This window comes from Bombus terrestris, chromosome 14 (genome assembly GCF_910591885.1).
Source record: "Bombus terrestris chromosome 14, iyBomTerr1.2, whole genome shotgun sequence".
NCBI classification, from domain to species: Eukaryota; Metazoa; Arthropoda; class Insecta; order Hymenoptera; family Apidae; genus Bombus; species Bombus terrestris.
Genome location: NC_063282.1, coordinates 10,920,724 through 10,946,300, shown reverse-complemented (window position 1 = coordinate 10,946,300; position 25,577 = coordinate 10,920,724). Strand labels below are relative to the sequence as shown.

General features: G+C 36.1%; 1 protein-coding gene across 3 annotated transcripts in view; it reads right to left on the bottom strand.

Annotated features, from left to right (window-relative positions):
- Window positions 1–625: 625 nt before the first annotated feature.
- Window positions 626–25,577, bottom strand: part of LOC100649796 (neuronal acetylcholine receptor subunit alpha-7) — a 176,403-nt gene continuing 151,451 nt past the window's right edge. For 2 of the 3 annotated variants that reach the window (XM_012312542.3, XM_048412151.1), the window contains 7 exons: window positions 23,481–23,556; window positions 21,749–21,943; window positions 20,530–20,616; window positions 18,941–19,050; window positions 18,155–18,296; window positions 17,157–17,554; window positions 626–15,450 (listed from right to left, as the gene is read on the bottom strand). In XM_012312542.3, coding sequence (XP_012167932.1) covers window positions 15,283–15,450; window positions 17,157–17,554; window positions 18,155–18,296; window positions 18,941–19,050; window positions 20,530–20,616; window positions 21,749–21,943; window positions 23,481–23,556 — 1,176 coding nt within the window. In that variant the 3' untranslated portion in view covers window positions 626–15,282. The remainder of the gene's footprint in view (window positions 15,451–17,156; window positions 17,555–18,154; window positions 18,297–18,940; window positions 19,051–20,529; window positions 20,617–21,748; window positions 21,944–23,480; window positions 23,557–25,577) is intronic. The other variant, XM_003393347.4, reaches the window with a different exon arrangement.

Below are 25,577 nucleotides of genomic sequence, written 5' to 3'. Positions count from 1 at the left end.
TTATTAACGATTATTTAGATTCTAAAACGTTCTTATGAAATTTTTAGATTGTAATATTAAACATTGCCAAACCGCTTGAGAAACACGAACGTTGAATGAATTTAAAAAATTTCAAAAAAAGAAGAAAATGATCGCGAGTTAACGTACAATCATCGTGAAAGTAGTAAAGAGAATCTTTATGAAATAGTTTTCGATACAAGGAGTTTGAAGATGAGCGTCCGAAGATGGGGAATCATTAAAATTTAAGTGACGAAACACAGTTAAATCTCTTGTCTACTAGAGAAGAAGATGATCGTACTAGTGAATGTACATTAGTCTATCTTTATGTATTACGTATAAATATATAAGGAAAAAGGTAAGAATATGAAACGCATTGTTGAGCCGAAAAATTTTGTACTTTATTATGCATGAGAAACACCGCGAATATGTTGATTCGAAACATTGGGCTTTTATTACTAGACATAATATTGAGATAGGTTCATAGGTAATTCTTTTTACAATGAAATAAAAATTATTGAAAGAATCGAGAATACCTTCTTTCTAAATCAAAATGCATTGCACCTAATAGTGATGTAAATAAGAATGATCGATGGAGAATGTAAGAAGGAAGTAAATGAAAGACGTCTATATTCATTTCATTTATTTCAACAATTTCATAATAACGTAATAATGTTAATAATATTACAATGCGGCGATTATGTGCTCACCAGTTAACAGGGATTTTCATATCGATCAACGTTTCTGCCTCGAAAAAGAGCCCAGCGTAGAAATATAACAAATTTTTTTATTATTAGTAGTATTAGTACTATTGTTATTATTATTCTTACTCTTATTATTATTAGTATTAATATCATTATTATTATTATTAATATTATTATTAATATTATTATTATCTTACTTAATGTTCTTCAATGTGAATTTACTATTATCAGGCCAGGCTGTTGTCGAGGCATAATTAAAAGTCAAGTGAGATCGAGGTTCAATTGCATCGTCCCACCAGGGTCTACGGAAAAGGGAGTATCGTTTTCATCCTTTCTCTCTCTCTCTCTTTCTTTTTCTTTCTCCTTTTTTGAATATTTTGTTTTCTTTTTTCCTCCTATATAATATATTTGCACGGGTAACGCAAATTTTATTTCTCATTTATTTCTTGTTTACTCTCTCTCTCTCTTTTTCTCTCTCCCCTTTTTCTCACCCTCTCATATTCTCTCATTCTCTCTCTCTCTCATACATTCTCTGGTTTTTTCTATTTCTCATTCTCTCCCCCTTTCTCACCAACTTTCTCACTCTCTCACGCATTCACAGGCTCGAAATATTATTTCTGTGTTATCCTTCGTTAGACTCGCACAAACTTTTTTCTTTTTTTTCTATTAACCTCGTAACGACTTCGACGACTGGTGTAACGGTGGACAATAAAGAGACGATCCTTCGTTAAAATATATTATCAGGGAAGAAAAGAGCGTAGGTAGAGAAGAAATAGATCTCGTGCATTCATATCTCAGCGGTCTGTGTCGCTGTTTTGTCAACGGCAAGCTTTTTATACATCGGTCTTACTTGAATCGTTTTTCTTCTTATATTCGGTTCGATTTTAAATTCTTGATTAAGATCAATCATCCCCAGCTACGGTCCTTTATCATATTTTTCTTTTCGTTTCGTTTTTGGCTTCGTTAAGTTTGATAGATTGTTCTGAGATAATTACATATTTAGCTTTTTTTCTGTTAGTTTAGAGAGAAAATGATCTTGATAAAAATTCGAGCCTAACTTCTAGTAAACTATCTTTTGAATCACCCCTATAATTTACTGTTCGAAGTAATATTACTACAGTCTCTATTGATTACAGGCTAGCGTTTAATATTCAGTTACTCGATTATTGATTGATTTAGTTTAGCTTTTATTTAGTTCCCCTCGGTGTGTATTACGAATATTTGGCGTTTAGCATTCAAGTATCTTTTTAAATATGCGTAGAGATTATATTTTTTAATAGTACACATTTAATTCTTCCTTTTTTTTCTTTGTATTTTCCCCTTTTTCTTTTTTGACTTTAGAACTTATTCATCCTTGTTTTTTATATCTTTCTTTTTTCCGCTTTTTCCTCCTTCCTTTCTTTCGTTTTCTAGTATTTGTCTTCAAGCATGAACCTTATCGGCTTGTGGTTTTTTTTGTTTGTGATTTCTTCTTTCCATTTCTTCGACTCGGTTATCGACTTCTGATCGCTTAAAGAAGGAAAACAGAGGAGATTTTACAAACGGTGAATCGTTTTGTAGTGAGAGAGTGTGAGAATTTTTTTGAGCCGACTATTGTTGTTCTTCGAAATGAAGGGAACGAGAGTTACCTATTCGAAAATTAATTCGAAAGTTGACTTTTAACCCTTTGTCGTCCACGTTGTTTCTTACGGCCGTACTACAAACGTCCCTTTGTAAAAATTCATTTTAAATTCAGTTGGCTGTGACGCGTTTTCTTTAAGTTTATTTATTTTCTTTTATATATTATTATTATTTTTAATTTCCTCCTTTCTCCATCCGTTACATCGAGAGTACCGCTCGGCGACTTCTCGCACACGGAAAATCACGACAGATTGCAAAAATTTCAGTCGAACTTTTGAACGCAGTAAAAATATGTTAATTATTGATTTTTTCTTAACAATGATACATATTCATGAACGTTTTGAGCGTTTATCTTGCTAGTCAAATTTCCAACAAAATAATTCAGGAAGATACATAAATTCGATGGTAACTTTAAGACCGTTCGAAAGGATATTCGAGCAATCATTGAACTTTCCTCAAATTAAAAAATAGCACGGCAATTTTTCGACTCGATAATAACGTCAATAATATTTTTGTATCCATAACATTTCTTCTTTCGATAGACATTATTATCAGAACTGAATTGAATAAAAATCGCAAGTGAATTCAATATTTCTACCTTTTTGCAAAAATAGAAAAAAAATAACAGGTACATTTCAATATCAGTTACTCAAAAATCCTTCGAATCATTCGTAGCACATTCCATAATTACACGACTCGCGTACAGAAGCATGCGCCATATCGAAACTCCATCGCTAAATCCCTTAATCGTTTTACAACGAATCTCTTAAACAGTCTCGATCTATTCTATACAAATCCGTCCGACTTCAGTCGCCAATGCGAATAATTTCTCTCTTTTGTGAAATACTCTCGATTCTCTCTCTCTCTCTCTTTCTTTCACGCACGCACACGCGCACGCACACGCGCACGCACACGCACACACACACACACACACACACACACATTCTTTCTCTCTTTCTCTCTCTCTTTTGCGCGCGCGCTAATTAAGCGTCTGCTGGGTTCGACAGGCGCGATAAATTACGAGCTAGAGATAGCTAAAAATTTGGCACTTGAACATTGCGTGTCCGCGCTAATCGTTTATCCTAATTCTGAATAATACACACTGCCATGAAGTCCGCGGCAGTGAATCGTGAGAAAAGAAACTCCGCCACTCCACGCATTTAACACCCCATCAGCATCATAATCGTCGTCGATCTTTTTACCCCTTATGTGATCACGTTGCTTCGATGGAGGTCGATTAACTTGTTGCCTTATATGTAGACGCGAATATTTATGCTAATTCATTTTACGAACCCATGTAAAATAGTTGAACGTGAAAGAAAATTGTTTCGCCTTTTAAATGTTTTAACAATTACTTCGTCTTGGACATGATGAATTCTATACGAATTTCAAATCTAATGGTAAGTTCTTAGTCAGTTTTCTAATTACATCTCTGAAAGTAAAAATTCTTCAAGCTCACGTCAAACGTATAGACTTTTATCGTCTGCTATTTCACGTGTGAATACGTGTTAAGTGGTAAAGCACGAAGTTAATCGATTCCATTCAGCAAGAGGATGTGGCCATGGGTTATGCGACGATTCTTCGATGTTTCTTCGTGTTTAAAATACGTGCGGAATAACAGATATCTTATGCGCGTTGAGAATATCACGTCTCGACTTCGTTCGCGGTTCATATCGTCGAAGGAAGAAGAAATCGAGCAGAAAGTAGAAAAGAAAGCAGCGGGACGATGAACGTCCTTAACCCCTTCCCGTGCCATTTAGTTCGACGAAACTCGGACCCAAGCAATAGACATCGACGCACGCTAAATAGATAACGAGCAAAAAAACAGTCCGCGAGCTCGGCTTATTATGTTTACGTTTAGCCCAAGTATCTGGTCGCGAGTCAGACTCGCGATATTTATGTTTGGGCCAAAATCTTCATCGCGAGTCTGACTCGATAGAGTAGGGGAAGGGGTTAATGTTTTTTTTTCCTCAAACGATGTCGAGCGTGGGAAGGTCCGTGAAAAATCGGCACAGATTATCGTTTTGCTGACAATGAGTATAACAATGGGGACTGATTTGCGAGCAACAATTTCAATTTTTCTAGCTTTTACCTCCGCGTCTTTTTCCGCCGATTTTATTTTTTACACGCTACCTTTCGCCGTAGTTTTAATTCAATCTCTTCATAATACGTATCTAAAGAGAATATACGTACGTATATGCGTTACATATATATATATATATATATATATATATATATATATATATATATATATACACATATATATATGTATACATTCATACGTATACACGAAGTTCAGCCGAAATGGCGAGGTGGGGCGAAAAACTGATTTTTTATCAGATTTCATCCACCTGTAGTAAGTTTTGGCAAGAAAAATTTATTCGTTTGATAGTATAAGTTTTGCTCCAAATCTAAAATAATTTTCGAGATTGAAATGTACCGACCGTTTTGCTATTGATTGATCAGAACTTTAGTAAAAACAGTATCTGTTTTGTGTATTTTCTTCAAGTTATATTCGTACTGTATTTATTGCTCAGTTTATTGCTTGTCACGCGTTTGTCTTAAGCTTACAGAATATTTGTAACAGAAATCAAACTGTTATTAAATTAATATAACTCGTTTTTGTTAAAAAAAAATGCAGGTGACGAGTAAACAATTTGATTTTACCAATAACTTAAGCATTGATTTTATGTTATAATAAATAGAATCAGAAAGAGAATTGCAATGGTACACAAGTTTAGAAATAACGGGACTTTATATTTACAGAAGAAAGTACAAGTATGTATGAAAAGTTGCTTGCAAGTTACAGTAAATTGTAAAGAATAGTTTTTGTATTTTAATGTAACGTAACGAAACGTTCTCTTACGAGGAACGAAAAAACTTCTTTCGATAAATACTTCGCTTAATTACATTCCAAGTTGAATACAACGTTAGTCCTAGAAATGAGAAAACCTCAGACTATACTATACATTTTCTCTCCTCGTTTTCATAATTATTACGTCTTCTATGCGAATTACGTCAACCTTGTTCTTCGTTTATACTTCATTTCGGCTGACCTGCTGTATACTTTATGCGTATAAAGAGCGATCTAGTAAAATGGGACAAAGGGTCGTCGATCTTTCGAGTGTCTTCGTGCAACGCGCGATAAACGTCGGAAAAAATTTGTTTACTAATTACAAAGCGTAATATACACACTTTTCTTCGCTGAAACATTCCGTAATGTTTTCTCCAACTTTGCTCGAGCGCTCGTAATTTCTAAGCGTTTCTACCTACCTTCCAGCGTTTAGGGACCTACAATAATAAAGCGCATTTCACAATTTATGTTACAAGAAAAATTCTCGCGCTTCGTTCGCGTCTCGTTAACGGCTCGATAAAGTCTGATTCTTCGCTTTCTTCTTCCTTTCACGTTTCTTTCTCGTGTTCAACTTTTCATTTTTCCTTATTCTCAGTATCCACTACAAAAACGAATCACATGATGAACGCAAGCATCTCTTAAACTTGACAAATACAATTTTGATTCTCCATCGATCACAGTACTTTCACAGTTTCGTGCTTGAAGACAAGGAACGTGACACGATCGCTACTTTTCCGTGAGAGAAACGTTCCCTACTAAGTTCCCATAATTAAACATCAATCAGCCGATCAATAAAACCCTGGACTCCGTATAATCGTTCAAGGGGACTTGCGTTTCTTCGAACAGTTAATCAGAGAAGCGTTCGTTCAGCAAATATACATATATCACCAGAGCTTTTTAAGACGAGGAACAACGGGTGAACGTCAGTAGTGAAAAAAAAAAGATAGAGAAAGGAGGGGAAAGAATATGGAAAAGAAATTCATCTGGTGTGTTTTTGCGTCTTCATTTTTCCGTGTGTCTTGTAACTACTTGTTTGGAGACTAACTGCGGAAGACTTTGACGTGCTATAAGTATAATAGACCTTACACGTTAAAATTACGTCAGGCTACAGTCGTTTTTTATTTTTTTCTCTTTTTATCTTGGCTATGTAAATCGGTGTTATACCGTTCGCAACGATTAAGATCGATTTAATTTCACCTAGAAACAGTTATCGATATCTCGCGTAGTGTTAGTAGAGGTAGTATATCATACATCGAGAGAGAAGAAAAATGTTCGTTTTTTTCAACAAACATCTCAACAATTTTCGTCGTTCGCTTTTAAGTTCCGAGGGGATTGTCTTTGTGACACTTAAACGACACGGTGTCTCGGTGAGCAATCTTATTTGTTTTATTTCTAACCGGTTACCTTAATAAGTTCCTTAAAATGCTTGGATTGAATTACGAGTCGAGTAAAAGATTACAAAGTGTAGGAGAAAGTTTCGAAGACCTGACATGGTCGATGAATCTTGCTTTCTTTCGATTTTTATTTCCTTTATTTCTTTGTTTGTTTTTTTTTCTCTTTCTTTATTTTCCATGATGGATTCTACGTCGTAGGACGATCGAAAGGGGCTACTTGTCGACGATCTTGCGTTCGATGTCTGACGTTTCGAGCGTTGAAGGTAATCGAGCCATTGTTCAGCAGAGAGTGTTTCTTTCAGACAATGGGTTAATCTTTCGAGGATATTTTTTGAGTTAAGGCAACGTTGACGGAGGAATACATTTGACTCTTACAGGAAGGAGGCTGAACTCTTACGAGCCCTCTTTAATCTCAAAGTAATCTATAAATCGATTCTTTCTACATGAAATTCAAATTTCGCATCATCCAGAATAATTCGATAGAACTATATTGAAAAATAAAATTTCATCTTGAAACTGCACAGGATTTTATCTAAAATTTAATCATCTGTATACTTTGTTATTTGTTATTTGAATGGCCAGTACAAAATCGCGTATGATTAAGAGCTTCATCGACACATTAGCCCCTTTCTAAATTTAATCGTTTCATAATCGATTCTACGTTCTCGATCTCGTTCCTATTTCGAGATATTTCTTTCTTTCTTTTTTAACAGTATCGTTCACATTTACTCGAATAGAACACTCGAAAAATCGTACGCCATATCGATGTCCAAATACATTTTAATCGTATCACCCTGTACATATGCGCTACTACGATCCTAATAGCGTACCAACCTTTATAATGCATTTTTTTATTTTCTTTAAATTTCTTATTAACCATATAATATTTCCCTTTTTTTTCTTTATTCGTTATTGGAAACGATTCTTCATAGAAGTCACCTTAGTCATAGATTAATAACGTCGTAGAAAGAAAAATTTTCAACATTTCGCACAGGCGGAGAATTAATAATTAATACGTTACCGTTACGCTATTATTTATTTATTATAATTATTATTGTTATCAGTATTAATATCATTAGCACTAATTTTATTATTAATATTATCATTGTTTCTCTCCTCCTTCGTGATTTTACCGTTATTACTAATTTTAATTATTATAAGATTAATAGTTTATAATGATAACCCCGCGTGTGACAAGCTGAGTTTAATACATATATGTATTCTTGTTTTTTTTTTATCAAAGGCGCAAGTTGCGTTATTTTTCTGTAAATTCCGCTTCTTCGTTTCGTCCGTTTCCCTCTTTTAACCCTTTCCCTCCCTTATTTCCGCTTACTTTTCCGTCTTTTCTCCTCGATTCGTTTTTAAACAAAAATCTTATTATGTCCCGATGGTAGGCTGCTACTTTTAGACGTTCGAGGGCGTCACTGTTTTAAAAATCACGTTTCAAATATAATACAACTATGTCAAATATTCTATTCCGTGTAAATCGTCCAAGGTATGCTTGTTAACTTTTCTTGAAAGGAAAATTCGATCGCTCCATGAAAAAGCTGACGTCTCGCTCTACGAGAAAACTTTTGAAGAATAATTTCTATCGAAAAACTCGGCAAAGAGAAATTTCCTTGTAAAGGGGATCGAGAATAAACTGGAAGAAAAATTTTGTTCTAATTCGGAAGTTTCGCTCAAAGAAAACTTGCAACCGTTACCCGTAGTCGAGCTGCTAGGTAAAGATAAAAGAAAATATTACTTCGAACGGAGAAATGCTCGTCAGAATTTCAAACGATGATCGAGTCTTTAGATCGGACTCTATTTCGCTTTGAAAGCGATTTTTCAAAAAGCACGACGAGCCTCTGTTTTATAGCCGTGATATCGTTCGATCACGCACAAGAAAGCTACTTTTGTGTCACTGTCGTGCGACGTTTGCTGCGTGATAAAAATATATCACGCAGCAAACGCAGCAATCTTTCGAAAAGAAGCTCTCGCGTCTCGTTTTCTTTCACAGAGTTCAAGAAGGTGGAAATATTTTTGCAGCACGTGCAATTAAAATCACCCTATCGCACCAGCGTAATCATCGATACGATTGTTACAAAAAGAGAAAAAGAACGAATGGGTCGTCACAGTCCGCTTGAATTTAAATATCATTTTTCTCTTTCCTATTTTTATCGTTTATTTTCTTCGCTCGTCGGTTTGATTAGTTCAATTATAGATTAATATCGATACTCTATGCTTTTCTCATCGATACATGTTACGTAGTACGTAAATACAACGTGTAACGTTTATTTCCCCCGGAACAAAACGATCAAACGAAAAGATCCCCGAAATGTGAAAGAGAACACTCCCTTTTCCCGGTGTCTGCGCGTTTATTTATTTCTACCACTGTTTCATCCTTTTCTTGTAATTTATGAATTAGTGTTTCCATTTCTTCTGTTTTAGTTTTTACGAACGTCTCGACAATTTTTCTACCGTTTTGTCTAATTAATCTCTAAGACCCTGAATCTCGTGAACAGCTTAAATGCTTGAACGTTGAGCGTGATAGTTGAAAGTAGTACACTCGAACATTAATTATTCTCACTAAGCGGCTGGTTTACGATATCTCGTCAACACTGGAACCGCGTTGGATAAAAACAATAAATGAGCATTCGTGAGCAACGAATTTAGTTTATACTTTTCTTCGTTATTTTTCATCCTCACCTTTTATTTTCCTCGTTTAACATTTATATCTTTAAATCATTATTTTTTTTTTTTTTTTTTTTGTTCAGTGAGCAACTTGTTTCGAATTCCAACTTGACTTCGATATGTGAGAACAAGTAAATTTTTTCACAGAACGAGTATATAATTTCTTAATTATCGAACAGCTTATCGCCTTTACTTCTTATTTTATTTTATTTCTCTTCGCTAGAACGTTGGAACTTCTTCTTTTAAATACGGGCTGCGTTGTGTCTCCTTCTTTCACTGCAATTCTATGCATTATTTTCTCCCTTCTTTTGCAACAACAAGTCACCCGTTGAATAATCCAACTGAGATTTCGTAGCACGCGAAAAATTCGGCGTGTGCGTTGTACGATTATATTCCCGAATAGTTTTATTATTATGATTATTTTTTTCACGCTCGCGTAAGAACTAATCAATAATAAGTAATATCAATAGGCTGGATGTTAATTCTCCGTTAACAATTAGTGTTTGCTCGCTTAACGTTAACGCGTTTAAATACGATTAAAATGGGAGCGTCGTTCAACGCCACCGTCGCGACATGCAACAAATCTGAGCCGTTCGCAGGCCAATTTCATTAATTTATCGAACACATATCGTGCACCTAATTGCTTCATTTGCAACCGGTTTTTATGGGACACTTTACAGTATTCTATAAAAGGTGTACATCCACGCATAAACCGATATTAACTCTCGTGAAACGAATTATAATTATAATTGTAAAACGTATAATGCTCTTCCTTCACAGTTTGCCAATAGCAGCTTCAATCACATTACACCATGGAAATTGTCCCGTTGATCAAAATTTCGATAGACATCGTTATCTGCTGTAATTAAATAACAATAGTATGGTAACTCTGATTTTGCTTATTACATATTCGCGTACTTCATGATACTTTTACATGGCGTAACAGAAGCTACAGGAATAAGCTTGTCATATTTCGAAGCATAGTTTAATATTATCTACTTCTGAAAGCTCTTACATCTTGTGAATCAAATAATCCAAAAATCAATAGTGTTACATCCATTGCAGGTATTTCTTGAAAGTTGCTTGAAAATTCAAATTGGCTAACGAAGGGCTCGAATCGGTCGCGCTTTAACAATAAATCGTCGCCATGCGACTCTTTCCACCAACTTGAACTACAGCAAACGTGTTTGCGGAAAAGAACCAAGAACTAACAACCACGGAGAGTCGTTTCGTTTCGCGATTGGCTATCCTTGATTTTGCAGCTGTCGCTGGGAAGAAGGAAACACGTTCAAAAAAGATTCCATCGCGAAACGAAGTCATTGAAACCGTGACATTTAAACGCATAATTCATCGTATTAATGTTATTACGTTTCCTTTTTCCTTTTTTTTTATTTCGTTTCATTTTTTACTTGACTCGACACTGTGGCATGCCGAACTATCTTTGTTAATATCTTTTCCGCGATTCTTTTGCTTCCCTAATGACACTCACTTGAGATAACCGTATTTTTTTTTTTAAATATTTTTTTGTCTTCCCTACTTAGTACTGTATTCTAACAAAACCTTCCGGCGCGAACCATTAAGTGCTTTAAATTTAATTCATAAGTTTAATTAGTTAGCTGATTTAAAGATCGAGAATGGTTATTCCACCAATCGAGGCATTATCAATTATAGTTTATATCCTCTACGTACTATTATTTTTTTTCATTTTAAATCGTTCCTTTAACATCGTTAACAACGTTTTTTTTTTTTAATTATTATTTTGTAACCATTATAATAGTATTTAAAAGATAACGTGATTGGTTGTCGCGTCAATGCCAATGGCCAAAACGTACTATAGTTTTTTTTTCTTGTTTTCGTTTTATTATATGTTTAACAAACCCGCCTGCGAGACTATCCGTTAACGAGATTCCGATGTTTCTTTTCTTCTAGTTGCGTTGACAAGCTTCTTCTATGTTAGTCTATGTTAGTTGTCGAGTATTTCTCCAGTTTTTGTTTATTTAACACAGTCTACAAGATTGCGTTTGCTTATTTTTGTTTTTTTAATTCTATTTTTTGCATTTTTGAGCGTTCGTTTTTTCAGTTTTATTCTTTCGCGAGAGGAATAAATTATTCGGTTCTAAGGGAGCTAAGATTTGGTTCTGTATCGTGCTTCGTGCTCGTATTAAACACTGAAGAATGTTAGGATTAATTTCCTACGTCTAAAGATATCCTTCTCGTATGCATTGTTTTTAATCGAGATGATCACTCGAGATCGTGGAAATTTAGGTATATGCGCGGGTTAGTTAAATGTAGATAATGCGCTAATTGAACTTTTATCACATTGGAATAACGTCGATTTGTATAATTTCAGGAAATAATAAAACTAACTTTTAAACATTCATTACTTAATACATTTAGGAGAATTATTCTTAAATATTTAAAGTAGGTTGCACAAAACATGGAATATTCAAATTGTTATTACATAAAACAAACTGTAACGAGGTTTTATTAAACTGTAATAAATAAAAAAGTTTGTTACACATATAACAAAACTATGGCACCACGTTGTTCCAATGTAAGCTGATCCTGAAACGAGTCGAAGTGAAACAAAACCGTCGAGTTATTGAAATTAACGAAGTATGTACAGCATGAAATCTAACGTTGCTCGAAAAATATGGTGACTCTTACAGCTCGAAAAGGAAATGCTATTTCCCGGCGACGTCGATTCGTTCGAGCATCTACGAGTCTCGAATCTCGAGTCTGGTCACGAGTCAAAATAGTAAATGGAATATCGTATTAAATACTGAGCATTCTTATATATTGACTAAAATGTTTCCTGCTTCCCGACTCGTGGTCGACAGAAAATTCGACGAGACACTACCAGAAGAACGACGATCGCGTGTAGTACACGTTACAACTTATCTACTACAGTAGCTTCGATTCGAGTAGATTCGAAAATACGTCAAGCCTGGCGAAATGATTTTGTTACCTTATCGTCGAAACAAATATTCACTATGAAACTAAACGAAGCGCGACGTTCGATAAAAAATATCATTCAGCACGATGCAATTCCTAATTAATGCGGATACCAATGCAGCGAGAGTAATCGTTCTTGAAAACAATTTTTTCTTATTTATTCGTAAATTTCGATACGCATTGAATAACAATTTTTCAACTCTTTTCATAACTATCGATCTCTCATAAGTTCTTGCAATATACTTTTGTAGGAAAGGGATCCCATTTTGCAGCGACAAACAGCAAAAATCAATCGGAACTGCTGTGCGCCCGTTGACGGATAATCCGACGTGGGTACTTTCACAGACGAACTGCAAATGGTTTGGCCATTTAGGGTGAGTAGCGTGCGGTCGAATAGCAAGAGATTATTCAAGAATCAGACTTGTGCGATCGCTCGAGATCTTGATATTCAGTTTCGCGTACAGTCGAATAGCATAGAATCGAGTCGGTTGCTGGTTCGAAGAACGAAGGGAAAGTACCCAGAACCGGACTGCGTTCGGGAATATTCGAAAGGAAACCACACGGTCGCTCGTCCATCGAGGATCTTCGAGATTCGCATCGTTCGAAGGCGACTCGACTTAAAAAAGTAAATATACACTAACAGCTTCGAGTTGCTTTGAATCGCGTTGCGAATCTCGGATCCGATTGTGATAGATAGACGCCTCGTTACCTAGATAGCGAACGTCGAGTTCGCCGGGAGTCACGCGAGAATCTCGAGGATGCGAAAGCCTGACTCCCTAGAACGTTAGATTGAAAAAGTTTTTGCTTGTGTACGCATGTCCGTCTTGTGTTAACGTAAGTGTGAGACATTTGTGGAGCGGGTGTGTAACGTGTGTGAAATTCAACGCAACGGAGTGCGTAGTGTCTATGTACGTGTTGGTGGTGTGTGAGAGAGAGTATGTACCGTGTGTGCGCTTGTACAAGCGTGTACAGAGGGACAACAACAAACGATGTCCGCCGATAGAAGGGAAAAAACGTGTGAAAATGAAGAAAGATGCTGCGCTAAGTCAATCGTTATCATCGTCATCATTTCATCTGAAGTCATTCATATATCCGCGTCGTCACTCTTTCTCTCCCTCTCTCCTCCCTCTCCCTCTTTCTTTCTTTCTCTCTCGCTCTCTCTCTCTCTCTCCCTTTCTTTCTTTCTTTCTCTCTCTCTTTCTTTCTATCTTTCTTTCTTTCTTTCTCTCTCTCTCTTTCTCTCTCACTGTTTCCGCTTGCTTACGCCGGATTTCTCTTACGAGCTAACAAAGAACAGTATTTTATTTTTTTTTCTTTTGTTTTAAACGCCGCGCTGTCGCACGCCATCTTATAATCGTAGTATAAATCCCCCATTTTATTTAAGTTGTCGTCGATTTTACTTACTAGTGATACGGATAATAAAATTCACTGGCATTGTTTTGAAACATTTTGGCAGTTCATTGTGTGTAGTTATTATTTTTACTTATTATTCTCTTTTTTTTGCTTTTTTTTGTTGCTTTTTCAGTTTTTCAGAATATTAACGTGTGCGCTTTGCTCTTAATCGTGTGTTCTTTTTCGTCTGTTTCCATTCTGTTTTTTTTATTTCTCTCTACCTTCTTCTCTCTTTTAAGCACAATAAAAGGAGCGGTGTACCCTTCTTCAGCTTCTCTCTTTTTTGTTTGTATATCTCTCTTTCCTCTCTCTCTCTATTTCTCTCTCGTTTTTTATGAGATCCTCTGGCTGGTACGGTCGTACGAGAATCGAACGAAAAAACGTTTCGTAATCGTGGACCGTACCGGTCAACTCGATTTATTCCTTAACAAATTTAAACCCTTCGACGGTTCTCGGTGCTCTTTGTTTCTATGTTCTGTCTCTTGCGTGTGTATGCGTGTATATGTGCGTGTACGTGTATGCGTGTTCGTGTTTCACACGCGTGTACGCAGATTTATTTGCATCCCGTGCAACGATTACTGAAGCGTGTTTCAAAACCGAATGTTTTCGTTAAAATTTTAGTCAAACTATTCGTCACGCCACTTCAGCGAAATAGTTTTCAAAGAATAAAATACTTTCCACAACGTGGTTAAATAGATAGCAAGTTGTCTTACTCAAAAGCGACACTTTAAGATAACTTAACAATAAGAACAACAATAACAAAGATATTTTTCTCTATTCTCGCTATCGCAAGAATGCAAGGAAAAGTAATATCCATGAAAACGAATAAAACGTAATATTTCCCAGCTACCAGATATCGGATTAAAATTAACACTGCGATTAAGAAGAGAATTACAATTTCCAACATTCGAAAACTTAAATATATTTGTTTGATAAACCTGAAATTGGATGATTTTGATAGAAATTATGCAACGAAGAAAAAATATGTGGAAGATGTAACTACTTTCGCTTCACTAGTCAGTCCAGCGTCAGCATGTTGCATATATCCAATTTTCCGCAAAAAATTGCGTCAGCTCGAACTGAAGGGAACTCGAGGCTCGCGATCGTTCGCGTTCCATCCCTATCGCGGCACAACAAATGCCAGAGATGCACATACCTCGGCGTGGCCGGCATGTTTGTATGCGATCGTGTGTGCATGTAGGTGTGAGCGCGCGCGCGCGTGTCAGTGTTCCTTTAACGCGCCTATGTAGGCGCATTTTCAACGTGTCTCTCTAAGGCGTCCTCTTCGAATTAACTACATAAAGATATATATATGTATACATATAAGTATCTCTTTTTACGTATGCATATATATATATATCGTAAATAATACAGAGAGCCTAGTGTCCTCGTATCATTTTCTTCCTATGAACAGTGCGGATCACCCAAAGCGGGGCGTAACACATGACTCTGAGGCTCGACTTCCAATCAGCTGGACAACCAAGCGTAGGAGAAACATCGTTGTAAACGTTGTTCGCGTAATCCTAGCATGGACCAGATCGTGGTAGTCATCATCGTCATTGTCGTCGTTGTCGTCGTCATCGTCGTCGTCGTCACCGTCGTCATGTTCGCGTTCCTCGCCGTCCGCACCGATGCGCAACGCACGATCCTCGTCGACCGCCAACGTGTAGTCGGCTATCTGTACTTTTCTAAATCACGTGACGATGATGTGCGGCGCCGACAGTAGGACGGTGATGGTTGCGATGATGGTGAACAGAGTAAAAATGATTAGGCACATTCTGTCGATCACCATCGCCGCGAACTTCCAGTCGTTCGTCACCTTGGTGTTCAACTCCTCGTTCTTCAGTTGATCCGTGATTATCTGGAACAAGGAGCCGTGTATGATGTATGACGCTCGTTTTCAGGAAGTACGATTTTCATGAAAGCGGTTGTGTTAGAGAAAATGGGATATTTGTCGTTGTAATGGATATGCTTTGCGATCCTTAGACAGGTTATGGGTCGGTGTGGCCGATTAATATTTTTGATTAAACAGATTAACGATCAGTATTTTTTACTATCGCTTGGCGACTAGTTCCACTTATTTAATCAATCTAGATTTTCAATAATTAGTTTTAATGGTACTCGTTAAATCGGTCTAAAAGTTTTAATCGGTTAGTGTCCAACACGTGTATCTTTGTAGAGAGTAAATTAATAAATACGAAACTGATAATAAATTATATAAAAATGAATTTGCGTGTAACACCATCGCTCACTAAATAGAAGATGTTTATACATGAATATTTTAAGAGACGAAGCTGCGATCTAAAACGAAAGTAAGTTGCCAGTGCATCAACCCCTAAACTCGTATCTTTCGCTCTTTACATTTGCGCGCGCGTCCCTTGAAACATTAATATATAATTGAGAATCCCACGTGTACGTTTGAAATTACGTCGAGCGCATTTGCTGCTCTGTCGAATGCATTAATATAAATCACGATAATAAGCATCGGAAGTCCTAATTTATCCTTTAACAGATAGACTCCCTCTTGAACTGTGATCGCTCTGTGACTTCGAAACCCTCTTACTATCCTCTTCTGGGACCAATTTATTTACTCAGCGTATAATTAGCCCCATGAAAAATTGAAAATCCCATGATTATTATACGACAATCCCCACAATTACCATTATAATAATTACCAAGTTAAAAAATTAATTGCATCAAAGATTTTTTGAGCCAAATACTTCTGTCAAGTGTCGACAATGGCCATTTTCTTGAGAAATGCCATTTAATCTCTTTCTAACTCCAGGATGGAAATGTACAATAGAATTCCCGAAACTGGTCAGAATACACAATGACCACGTAATTGTCTAAAATTGTCTCTATCGTGGAACCAGGACCGAACTTGAAGTTTCCATCAAATATTCGATTTATAATTATGAACACCGATAGATTTCGAGTGTTTGACTTTGCCGTGTCAGTTCTGAAACTCGAGAAACAGACAGGCTTTAATAATCTTGCACAAACAGTCATAGTACAGAGAATGGTTTCACGTTCGTCAGCGAATCTCGTTGGTGCATGTTCTGGTATCATACTACATGTGAGTTTACACGAAAGTTTCTCCACTTACGGATAAATTAAAATGAGTGTACACTTGGTAATTAGCCGAAGCACCATCGCGTATATTTCACAAGAACTCGCTAATTGTCATCCTCATTATTATTAATGGCCGACACTTCTTTCTATTGAAAATAAAGCAGAAGCTCAAGTTTGTAAACGTTGAAGTAACTAAGAGTGTATACACTCTATAAGAGAGACTTCCTAATTCGTTTTAAATTCCGCTATACTATGCGTTGTTACTTTTAAGCGTAAATAACTTGAGAAAAGAAATTGTTCTTGGAATAAATACCGTACTCAGCCTAAAAATTTTTCATCAAAATTAAGGAATAAAAATATGAAACATAAAAGGAAAAAATAGATTCAGTATTGTTTTAAAGAAAAACATACGGTTAAATTAATTCAACGTGAGAAAATACGAATGATAGAAACTGTTTCTGTTAACTCACAACGACCACTTCTTGAGAAACGTACCTTAATTTCTTTGAGGATCATAATGAGCTCGTTTCGGGCACAGAAACACGCGTTTTGAAGTATTGTTTCGACCTGAGGACCTGGTGTATCTGGCGGATGTGGATGATGATGCGGCGTGTGACCGATCTGAATCGCCCCCGGATAAGAGGAGTGTGCCAGTGGCGTTGAGTGTTGATGATGCGGCGTTGCAGCGTGGCTATGATGATGATGGGGCGTCGTGTGAATGTGACTGTGCCCATGGCCCATCGTGTGATGGTGAGGGCCAGGGGTACTGTACACGTTATTCAGGAGATTATTATGGGACGCCAGGGCATTGTCCTCGAGATCCAGAACATTCGCTAGGAGGGATTTGCTGCTCCTCTGACGAAGCTCCAGATCGCCGTGACTCTTGCCAGCACCTGTTTTGAGAAATAGTTATAGTAAGTGAAAGCAATAGTTGATTAGAGTTTTTATCGCATTCGGTCCATAATGAGACATAAAATGGGGGTAGAATACAAAGGGGAGAGAAGAGTTGATCGATAAATACTATTTTATTTTAAATAAATTCTGAGAATTTTTTCGATTTCATACGTACACGAAAAACAAATAAATAATTTAGCAAGGAAATACTTGGAATGGCAATAGTATAACGTATGTACATCGTTGGGAATCAGTTTTCGAAGAGGAATAATAGTCGTCTTTGAGAATTCTTTCGATTTTATAAGAACAGAAAATTAAAGAAAAGAAGCTTAGAACTGCTCTAAAAAAGTAGTAACGTAGTATATGTACAACATAGCTACTAAGGGAGAGAAAAAAATGTAAAAGAAAGAAGAAATGGATTCTGGCAACGTTTTACTTTCTTGATAGTACTTGTATATCTTCAAGTATGTTTATATACATAACCTAAAATAAGTCGGGTTCGAAGTGCTTTGTGCGCAATTTAGCAGTGTGTAACTGAGATCAGTGTTTATATGACACGGAAAAACATTTATATAGATAATAGTAAATGTTGTCAGTACTTGTGTCGATGCTTTTTCGTGTCACTAAATTACCGGTGACTGGAGACGGTTTCTGAGACTTTTGTGCCTCCCTCTCTTCTTTATCACTAGGTCGTGACATACGAAGTATACAAGGCAGCCAATAAAGGAATACCACTTTCACCTGAAAGTTTGAAATATAAATAATATAATGATAAAATTATGATTGATGAAATACAGAATACGAAATAATTGGCTATTATTCTTGTATGCTTTTAACATTTTTATCGATTTTTTAAACTCCCATATTGCTTCAATTCTAAAATTAGATATTGGCTTTGATACGTGAAATAATATTTAACAAATTAGCAAATTAATAGGAAATACCGTTCATGCGATTTTTATAACCCACAGGGTATAATAGACAATAAAACTCGTACAAGGTGGAAACTTAGTGCTACTCGAAGAAGTAAATCCAGTTAATAACTGAAGTAAACCTAAAGCGTATTTGGAAGCACATGAACTCAGGTTAACCCCTTAACCTACAACTACGGGCATAGCCTATAGTACGATGATCGGGCCAAACGTAAATATTACGGGCATAGCCCGTAGTAGATGATCGGACCAAACGTAAATTCTCGAACGTAAATCGTAGGTTAAGGGGTTAATTGAAGTCATATATGCGGTGAAATCAGAAGTATATACTCTTTGTACATACACAACAACACTTAAGTTACTCGAAATATTCTGAATATGATGTTATAATCTTCAAAAGTTGAATAAGAGTTTCTTTATAACTCTAATTAATCTGATGAAAAACTTGCTTACCCATTCAGACATTTCATGAGTGTCAGAGTTCCGGTGATGATAATTTAAAATAAGAATGGTGCTGACTACACTGCTGGCCACCATAAACATAATACAGTTGAAGTATGTTCCTGTGAAAATATTAAGTGTTTCAAGAAAGTATAACCAACGTGACAAACCGTCAAATTAAAACCGATCGTTCCACTGACCAACTCGGAAACCGCACATCATTATAAACAACATATCGAAATTGCGAATTAATTATAATTCCAACAGTCTCCATCGAAATATCAGCAACAATTTCAAAATCCTCCCTTCAGCTATCCCCGATCAAGGTGTCAATGAACGTTTGTTGTCCCAGCTCCGCGTCTGACCTATACGATCTGTTACTACTGTCAAGATACTACCACTGTCAGTAGAATAGTTCTGACTGCAATAGGGAATCGTCAGTCGAGGATAAAGGACTGTGCACAACAAGCCTCACTCGTATTACGATAAAGGCATTACGAATAGATGTATGATGTATGATGTATTCAAAATCTTTGTATAAACCTCGAGTACGATAGATCTTATGCGAACAGATTTACAAAACATTAAAGAGTATTCTCTATGTTTTAGAGTACATCATAAGAATATATCTCAACAGAAAATACGATTCGCTTTTTCCCGATAACAATATTGAATTTTTTCCGAGGGAATGTATCAAACTGCAAGCGGAGATGAAATATGGAAAGATAGTTTCTGAAAATAAATTTTGGTCTCATTATCAAAATATACTTGTTAGTTCCCGATATTCTATCAAGCTTGTATCTCGGATTTAAATATTATATTTAAGAGTACAAATGGATTTTCGAACAATAAAGTTATTCGACGAGATCCATGTTAAATATCTTTACATTCATTTATGAAAACAAAACGTTCAATCTCTCGATCTTCGAAACTTTTTAGTTTAAACTTAAATACAGTTTCATATATTTATCGCGCAATGATCCGATCTATTGAAACATTTTCGGTTATCGATGCTGCGCTATAAATTATTTAGTGATGAAAAAGAATGTGATATTGTGTAAGAGAAAATACGTTTTCCAAAAAATAAGACGTTTGGCTGATCGAGTATTCGGATAACAAACAAAGAACGAAGGGATAATCGAGATTTCGTTGTATTATATAATTCCAGCATGGGCTTCGATCCAAATTTCCAATGAAAGTACGAAACCGAGTATGCACTAATCCATCTTTCAATACGCGGAACGTACACATGAACGTTAAATAGCGATAAAATTCCCTGGATCATCTCCAAAAACACCGAGGTGCCATAGAATCTTCCGAATTGTGTTTTTAGAAACGTTATCCGTCTTGCTCTAGGCACGTTCCAATATTTGAAGTCTTAGGTGAATTATAAATAAAAGATCAGCCAACTCGTGTCTTTATATTTATGAAACGCTCCATTGCCCCCTGGACGAATTGTTAAAAAAGAAAAAAAAAAGAAAGAAAGAAAAGAGAAAAGAAGGAAAAGCCTGATATTATCTTCACCGCGGGAACGGTTTTAAAGGTACCGAATAGGTAAAAACGAAGTGGTAAAAAAAGGAGTCGGAAATTGACGGACTTACCCAGCAGAGGCACGGCGTCCGAAGTCGCTGGCATTGTCTCGGCCACCATATTCAAGAACACAGTGAGGGACAAGAGAATGGTTACCCCTGCAAAAGAGGTTCGTTCGAGCAATTAATTATCACTGTAAAGCAACTCGATAACCAAACCAGATTAATCCACAACAGGCTGAAAGGTAGGCAGCTGTTGATGCTCGAGGACTCAAAAGTATTACGAAGCAGGTGGTCCTGATCTTTCCTATCTTAAACTACACGGACTATGTGTTTCAAACTCCTGCGGCTTGATCAGTTATTATCTGTTGCATTCTATCATCGTTGAAGTATTAGATGCTTAATAAATTGACTAATGAATTTGTTTGGCCTTTTTTGTCGTATCCATCTTTTAAGTCTTTAATTTCTTGGATAAATATTTGAATTTTTGTAGATAGATAATAAAAAGACGAAAGGCAGAATCGAGTTACCGTTCCTGAGCGATAGAGTATGCTCAAGACGAATTTTATTTTAAACTTTACCAATTATAGTATGAAGTTAAGGAGCGAGCTTTTCAACTATATATAATCCCTATCGTATAACTAATTTACGTTGGAAACTAGAATTTTGCTTGTTAATTGGTATCTACAAACTGAATTTTCAACTTTCTAAGGCGTTAGTTACTTTCACGGAGAACGTTGAAACGTAGATATGTTTATCATTTTTAAAAGGATCGTTCCGCGTATATGAAACGCGAAACTACAGAAGGTGATCAATAAATTCCAGTATTTCACTGGCGTATGAATGTCTGCGATCGACATCGACGCGACGGTAATTTCCCATACAATTCAATACGTTACGAGAACTCGACTGAATCTAATCACATGAGCTGTTATAGTGTGCTTCGAAGCCTGCAAGGAATTGCAATTATGCTAGCTAGCGATTTGAACTTGCCGGGGGAGAGTCACCGGAATCTCGAGTAGAACTCATAACGAAATAATGCAATGACTTCGTGAACGCATTGGCGTGGTCGCACACTAATGCTGAATAACTGGTCAGAGCTTTACTAACCATGTTTGGCGATATAATTATAATGCTTTAACGTCGGGCCATGCCAATCGATGTTCAATATAGAATGATCAGAAAAGAAATAAAAATTCTTGAACCATTTACCAGCTTCCTACTGTAATCTTAGCAGACAACACAGATACCGTTTAATCTTCTGACATGCAGAAGCGATAATCTAACTTGCCTAGAGAAAGTTTCTCGCCGGAATCGGGTGGCAAGGTGAATCCTAGAACGGCCATGCTGGCAATCAGAACACACGGCACGATGAGGTTGAAGAAATAGTAAAGAGTCCGCCTTCTGATGATAACCACGAACGTTATATCTATATACGGTTCTGGGCAGCAATTGTAATAAATTTCGTTCCTTTTACCAGGTACTCCTGTAACAAGAAAAGAAAGAACACAATCGTAGATTATCTCTGTTACAATCGAAACAGGTTAACGCTTATGCACGCATATTTATAAAAAATAAAAAAATAATCTGTGATCATACAGTGTTGAGTACAATACAATACAACTCGATGTTCAACGCGATATAACTGTCACTTTTAAATGTACTCAATAACTATTCTGTGAATGGATGTTTCGTAGAATGTACAAAATATTCTTTAATTGTAAGACTCTGTGTTACTCATTTATAAAAAAGAAAAAAAAACGTAACTTTAAAAATATTAAGTTTTCTTCAATTCTCGCTGAAGTTTTTATTTTTTAGAAACTGTACAATTTGTCAGACAACCAGAGCAATGCAACGATGATAGTGCAACGAGCGTAAAAGTGGCAAGTATTCAGAGACGACGGATTCACCTAGGAAGGAAAAAGCTCGTGGAAATAAAAGACCACTAGGCTCGATAGCGATGACTCAACTATTTTACGCGACGTACACTATGCACTTGAACTATCTCGAGCAACATAGCGGGAGAAAGACCGCGACTTCATTTTCAAGTGTTTCTTCCGTTATAGCCACATTTTGCACCGGCTGAAATCACTTAAGATACATTTCTGCCTGCTTCATAAGCTCTCTATGCATGTCGCGTATGTACCGGCACTTTGCGCGTATACGTCCTAGAAATAAAACCTACGTGGCCGCAAAACGTGATACTTTTATTTTATAATTTGCATCTTGTAAACACGTGCGTTCTAGATACAAGCAATGCTGAAATTGTTAGGAGAATCACAAACATCTTATATTCTATTTTTTACTTTTCCGTTCATATGAAATACATATTTCTTTTAATTTTGATAGTTGGGCGTTTTTAATAATGATATTGTGTTGTAATTTTTCTTTGTACCTTTATACTCTGCCTCTGTCTCGTTGCTTCTTACGTGTTTATTCTCATTCTTTTTCTTTTTTTTTGTACATATGCACCTTCTGTTGCTTTCAACTTCTTTTCTTCATTTTTTTCCTGTCCCTTGTGTTAATCTGTTATATCAAAGAGTTTATCACGTAAATAAATAAATATATAAATAAATCAATAATACTGTAAAAGAATAACTGACCATCAAACGCGATTATTAATGTTAAATGCATCGAAAATTTTGTAAAGAATCCGAGAAGTATTTTAAGAGTAACTTGGAAGGAGTATGCACCATCTTTGATCGAGATTCATTCAAGTTAGTTATGATTGAAATAATTAGATTTCAGCGAGAACACGGACTTTGGAATTAATTTTCACCCTGGAACTCTCGAAGACGTTACAGCCACATGTAACTCTGATGAAAATCTGGATTAGATAAAGCTCCCCAGTAGTAAGATGCAGCTGGTCTAGACCTATGAAAACGATTGATTACGGGCTCCTTTGTGTCCTAGAACCTGCCGAGGATTTTAGAATTGCTAATCGTCCAAGAACTGCTTTCACGGTGAGCAAACTGCTCGCTCGTGCGAGGAAACGAACCCCGATAAGGGTTGTAAAAACTCACCTAACAGATCCCACTCGCCGTTAGTGATGAAACTGCTGATGTCACCTCCGCTCTCGTCTTGCAGTTGCAGATCCAACTGTTGAAAATTTATTGCCATCGATTAAAAAAAAGTTATTATGACTGCAGTGCGCAACAGTTTTCATCGTGCAAAATACAATTTAAGAGTATACGATGAAAACAAAATCGATTTTCTCGATTTTCTGCTCTGTTAACTCGCATTAATTATTAACATTCAATATTTAACCATCTCGCAAATTTTTCCTGTGACTAGCCCTTTTTAACGTTATGCAACCTGCGACTTATCTTTTATGTTCGAAGGTAATTTCATTGTTATGCATCTAATGGATATACTTGTATATTCGATGTCAGGCATAGTAAAAGGAAAAGTTGTATAAAACGAGATCGATGAAATCGAATATAATCTAGGAAAGCGTTATACATATATTTCACTTTCCTTCCTATCCCTCCTACCTTTGCTACTTCGTTCTGCTTATTGTCCTCCTTAATGAACCTTCGAGCATTCTCGAATTCCATCGTACCGTGTAATTCACAGTCTCAATTTTAATTATTCAGAATGATTACAGACGACAAATAAAGATGGGTCGGAAGTATTATACAACTGCAAGAATTGCAAACATTTTATCCCTTATTGCGTTCCGTATTTCAACAATTGGCGAGTTTCGTAAAAATTTACAAATTTCTATATACCCTTTTCATTTTGTATTGAAGTAATTACTTCAAGAAAAATTCTACACCTTTTTCTTTCGTATATCCGTGACCTGGAGACCGCTGTTACAAATAGAATAGAATTTAGTGAAAACAAATTTAAAATAAGAGGAAGTCCATATTATTGTGCCCTTGAATATAAATTTTGTTTTGGATTACAAGGTATAGAAACAAAAGAGCTATAAGTAGATTTTTATTGCTGTTTCTTGTAGCCTTCAGCTAGAGCTACACACCAAGGTTAATTTTTTGGTGATGTCCTTTGCTATAAATATATTAACGTGCTCTCTATCATACGTTCTTCTATTGTATTGTAACACTGAAAGAGCGAGGATCTGGATCAGAATACACTATACCTGTACTTATATCTATACTTATTTCAATATATTTTTCTATTACGAATTTATCCACTCGTTCTTCTATCAGTCAACCTCAACATTTTAGAAAAAAATTACTATTCCGCGTGTTGATAATCCGGCTGGATTCACGAAAATCTATAAACTCACTGTGTTTATTTTATACAAAAGATAGTATTAGTATATGTTTGGAGAATTTTCGAAGTTAGACAAAAGCTATGAAAAAACAAATATTTATATATTATATTTATATTTCGAGATACGTAGCAACATATTTTAAGAAACACGTCAAAATTGTCCATTTTGTCGCGCAATTTTATTTCCCTTCTTCTAGCGATTTAAACAGAAGCACCACGTTGAAGAAATTTTGGAGCAGTCTATCCAGACATTGTATTAACCAATTGAAACAGCTAGTGAGAAACTGCATTACTGAGAATTCTTCGCATGCTACGCTGTCGCGTTTATTGTTACTCGAAATGCACCTTCCACAATTCATAAATTTTCAAGAATCCCCTTGAAATAATGTTTTCCGGAAGCATCACTGCATTTACATCAGATTGCTAAAAAGACGACACTGCACGGACACTTTAACGACATTAACGACTTATAGGACTAAATGGGATCGTCCAAAAAGTACATTTCGATTCTTTAAATCCTATTCATCTCATATTGTACATAGTCCTGCCACAAATTCTGTTTGCAACAAGAATAACTTTACAGGACGAGTAAGTTGAAACGAAAACGATATTACGGACAAGTTTTTACGGTAAGCTTTTTGCTCTAAAGTATTCTAGAAATAATAATCGAGGATATCGGAACTGGGACATTCTGTTTGTCAGACTTCTGAAGCGATAAATTTAGGTATATAAAATCGTTTCGAATCAACAGTTGAACCTTGTCGACGGATACAAAATCTTATTAGAATATTTAATATTTGCCAGCAAAAGTACACACAATTGAGAAATTTAATTTGTCTTATCTTTCATAATTTTTGATCCTCGTTATGGGAACAGAACCT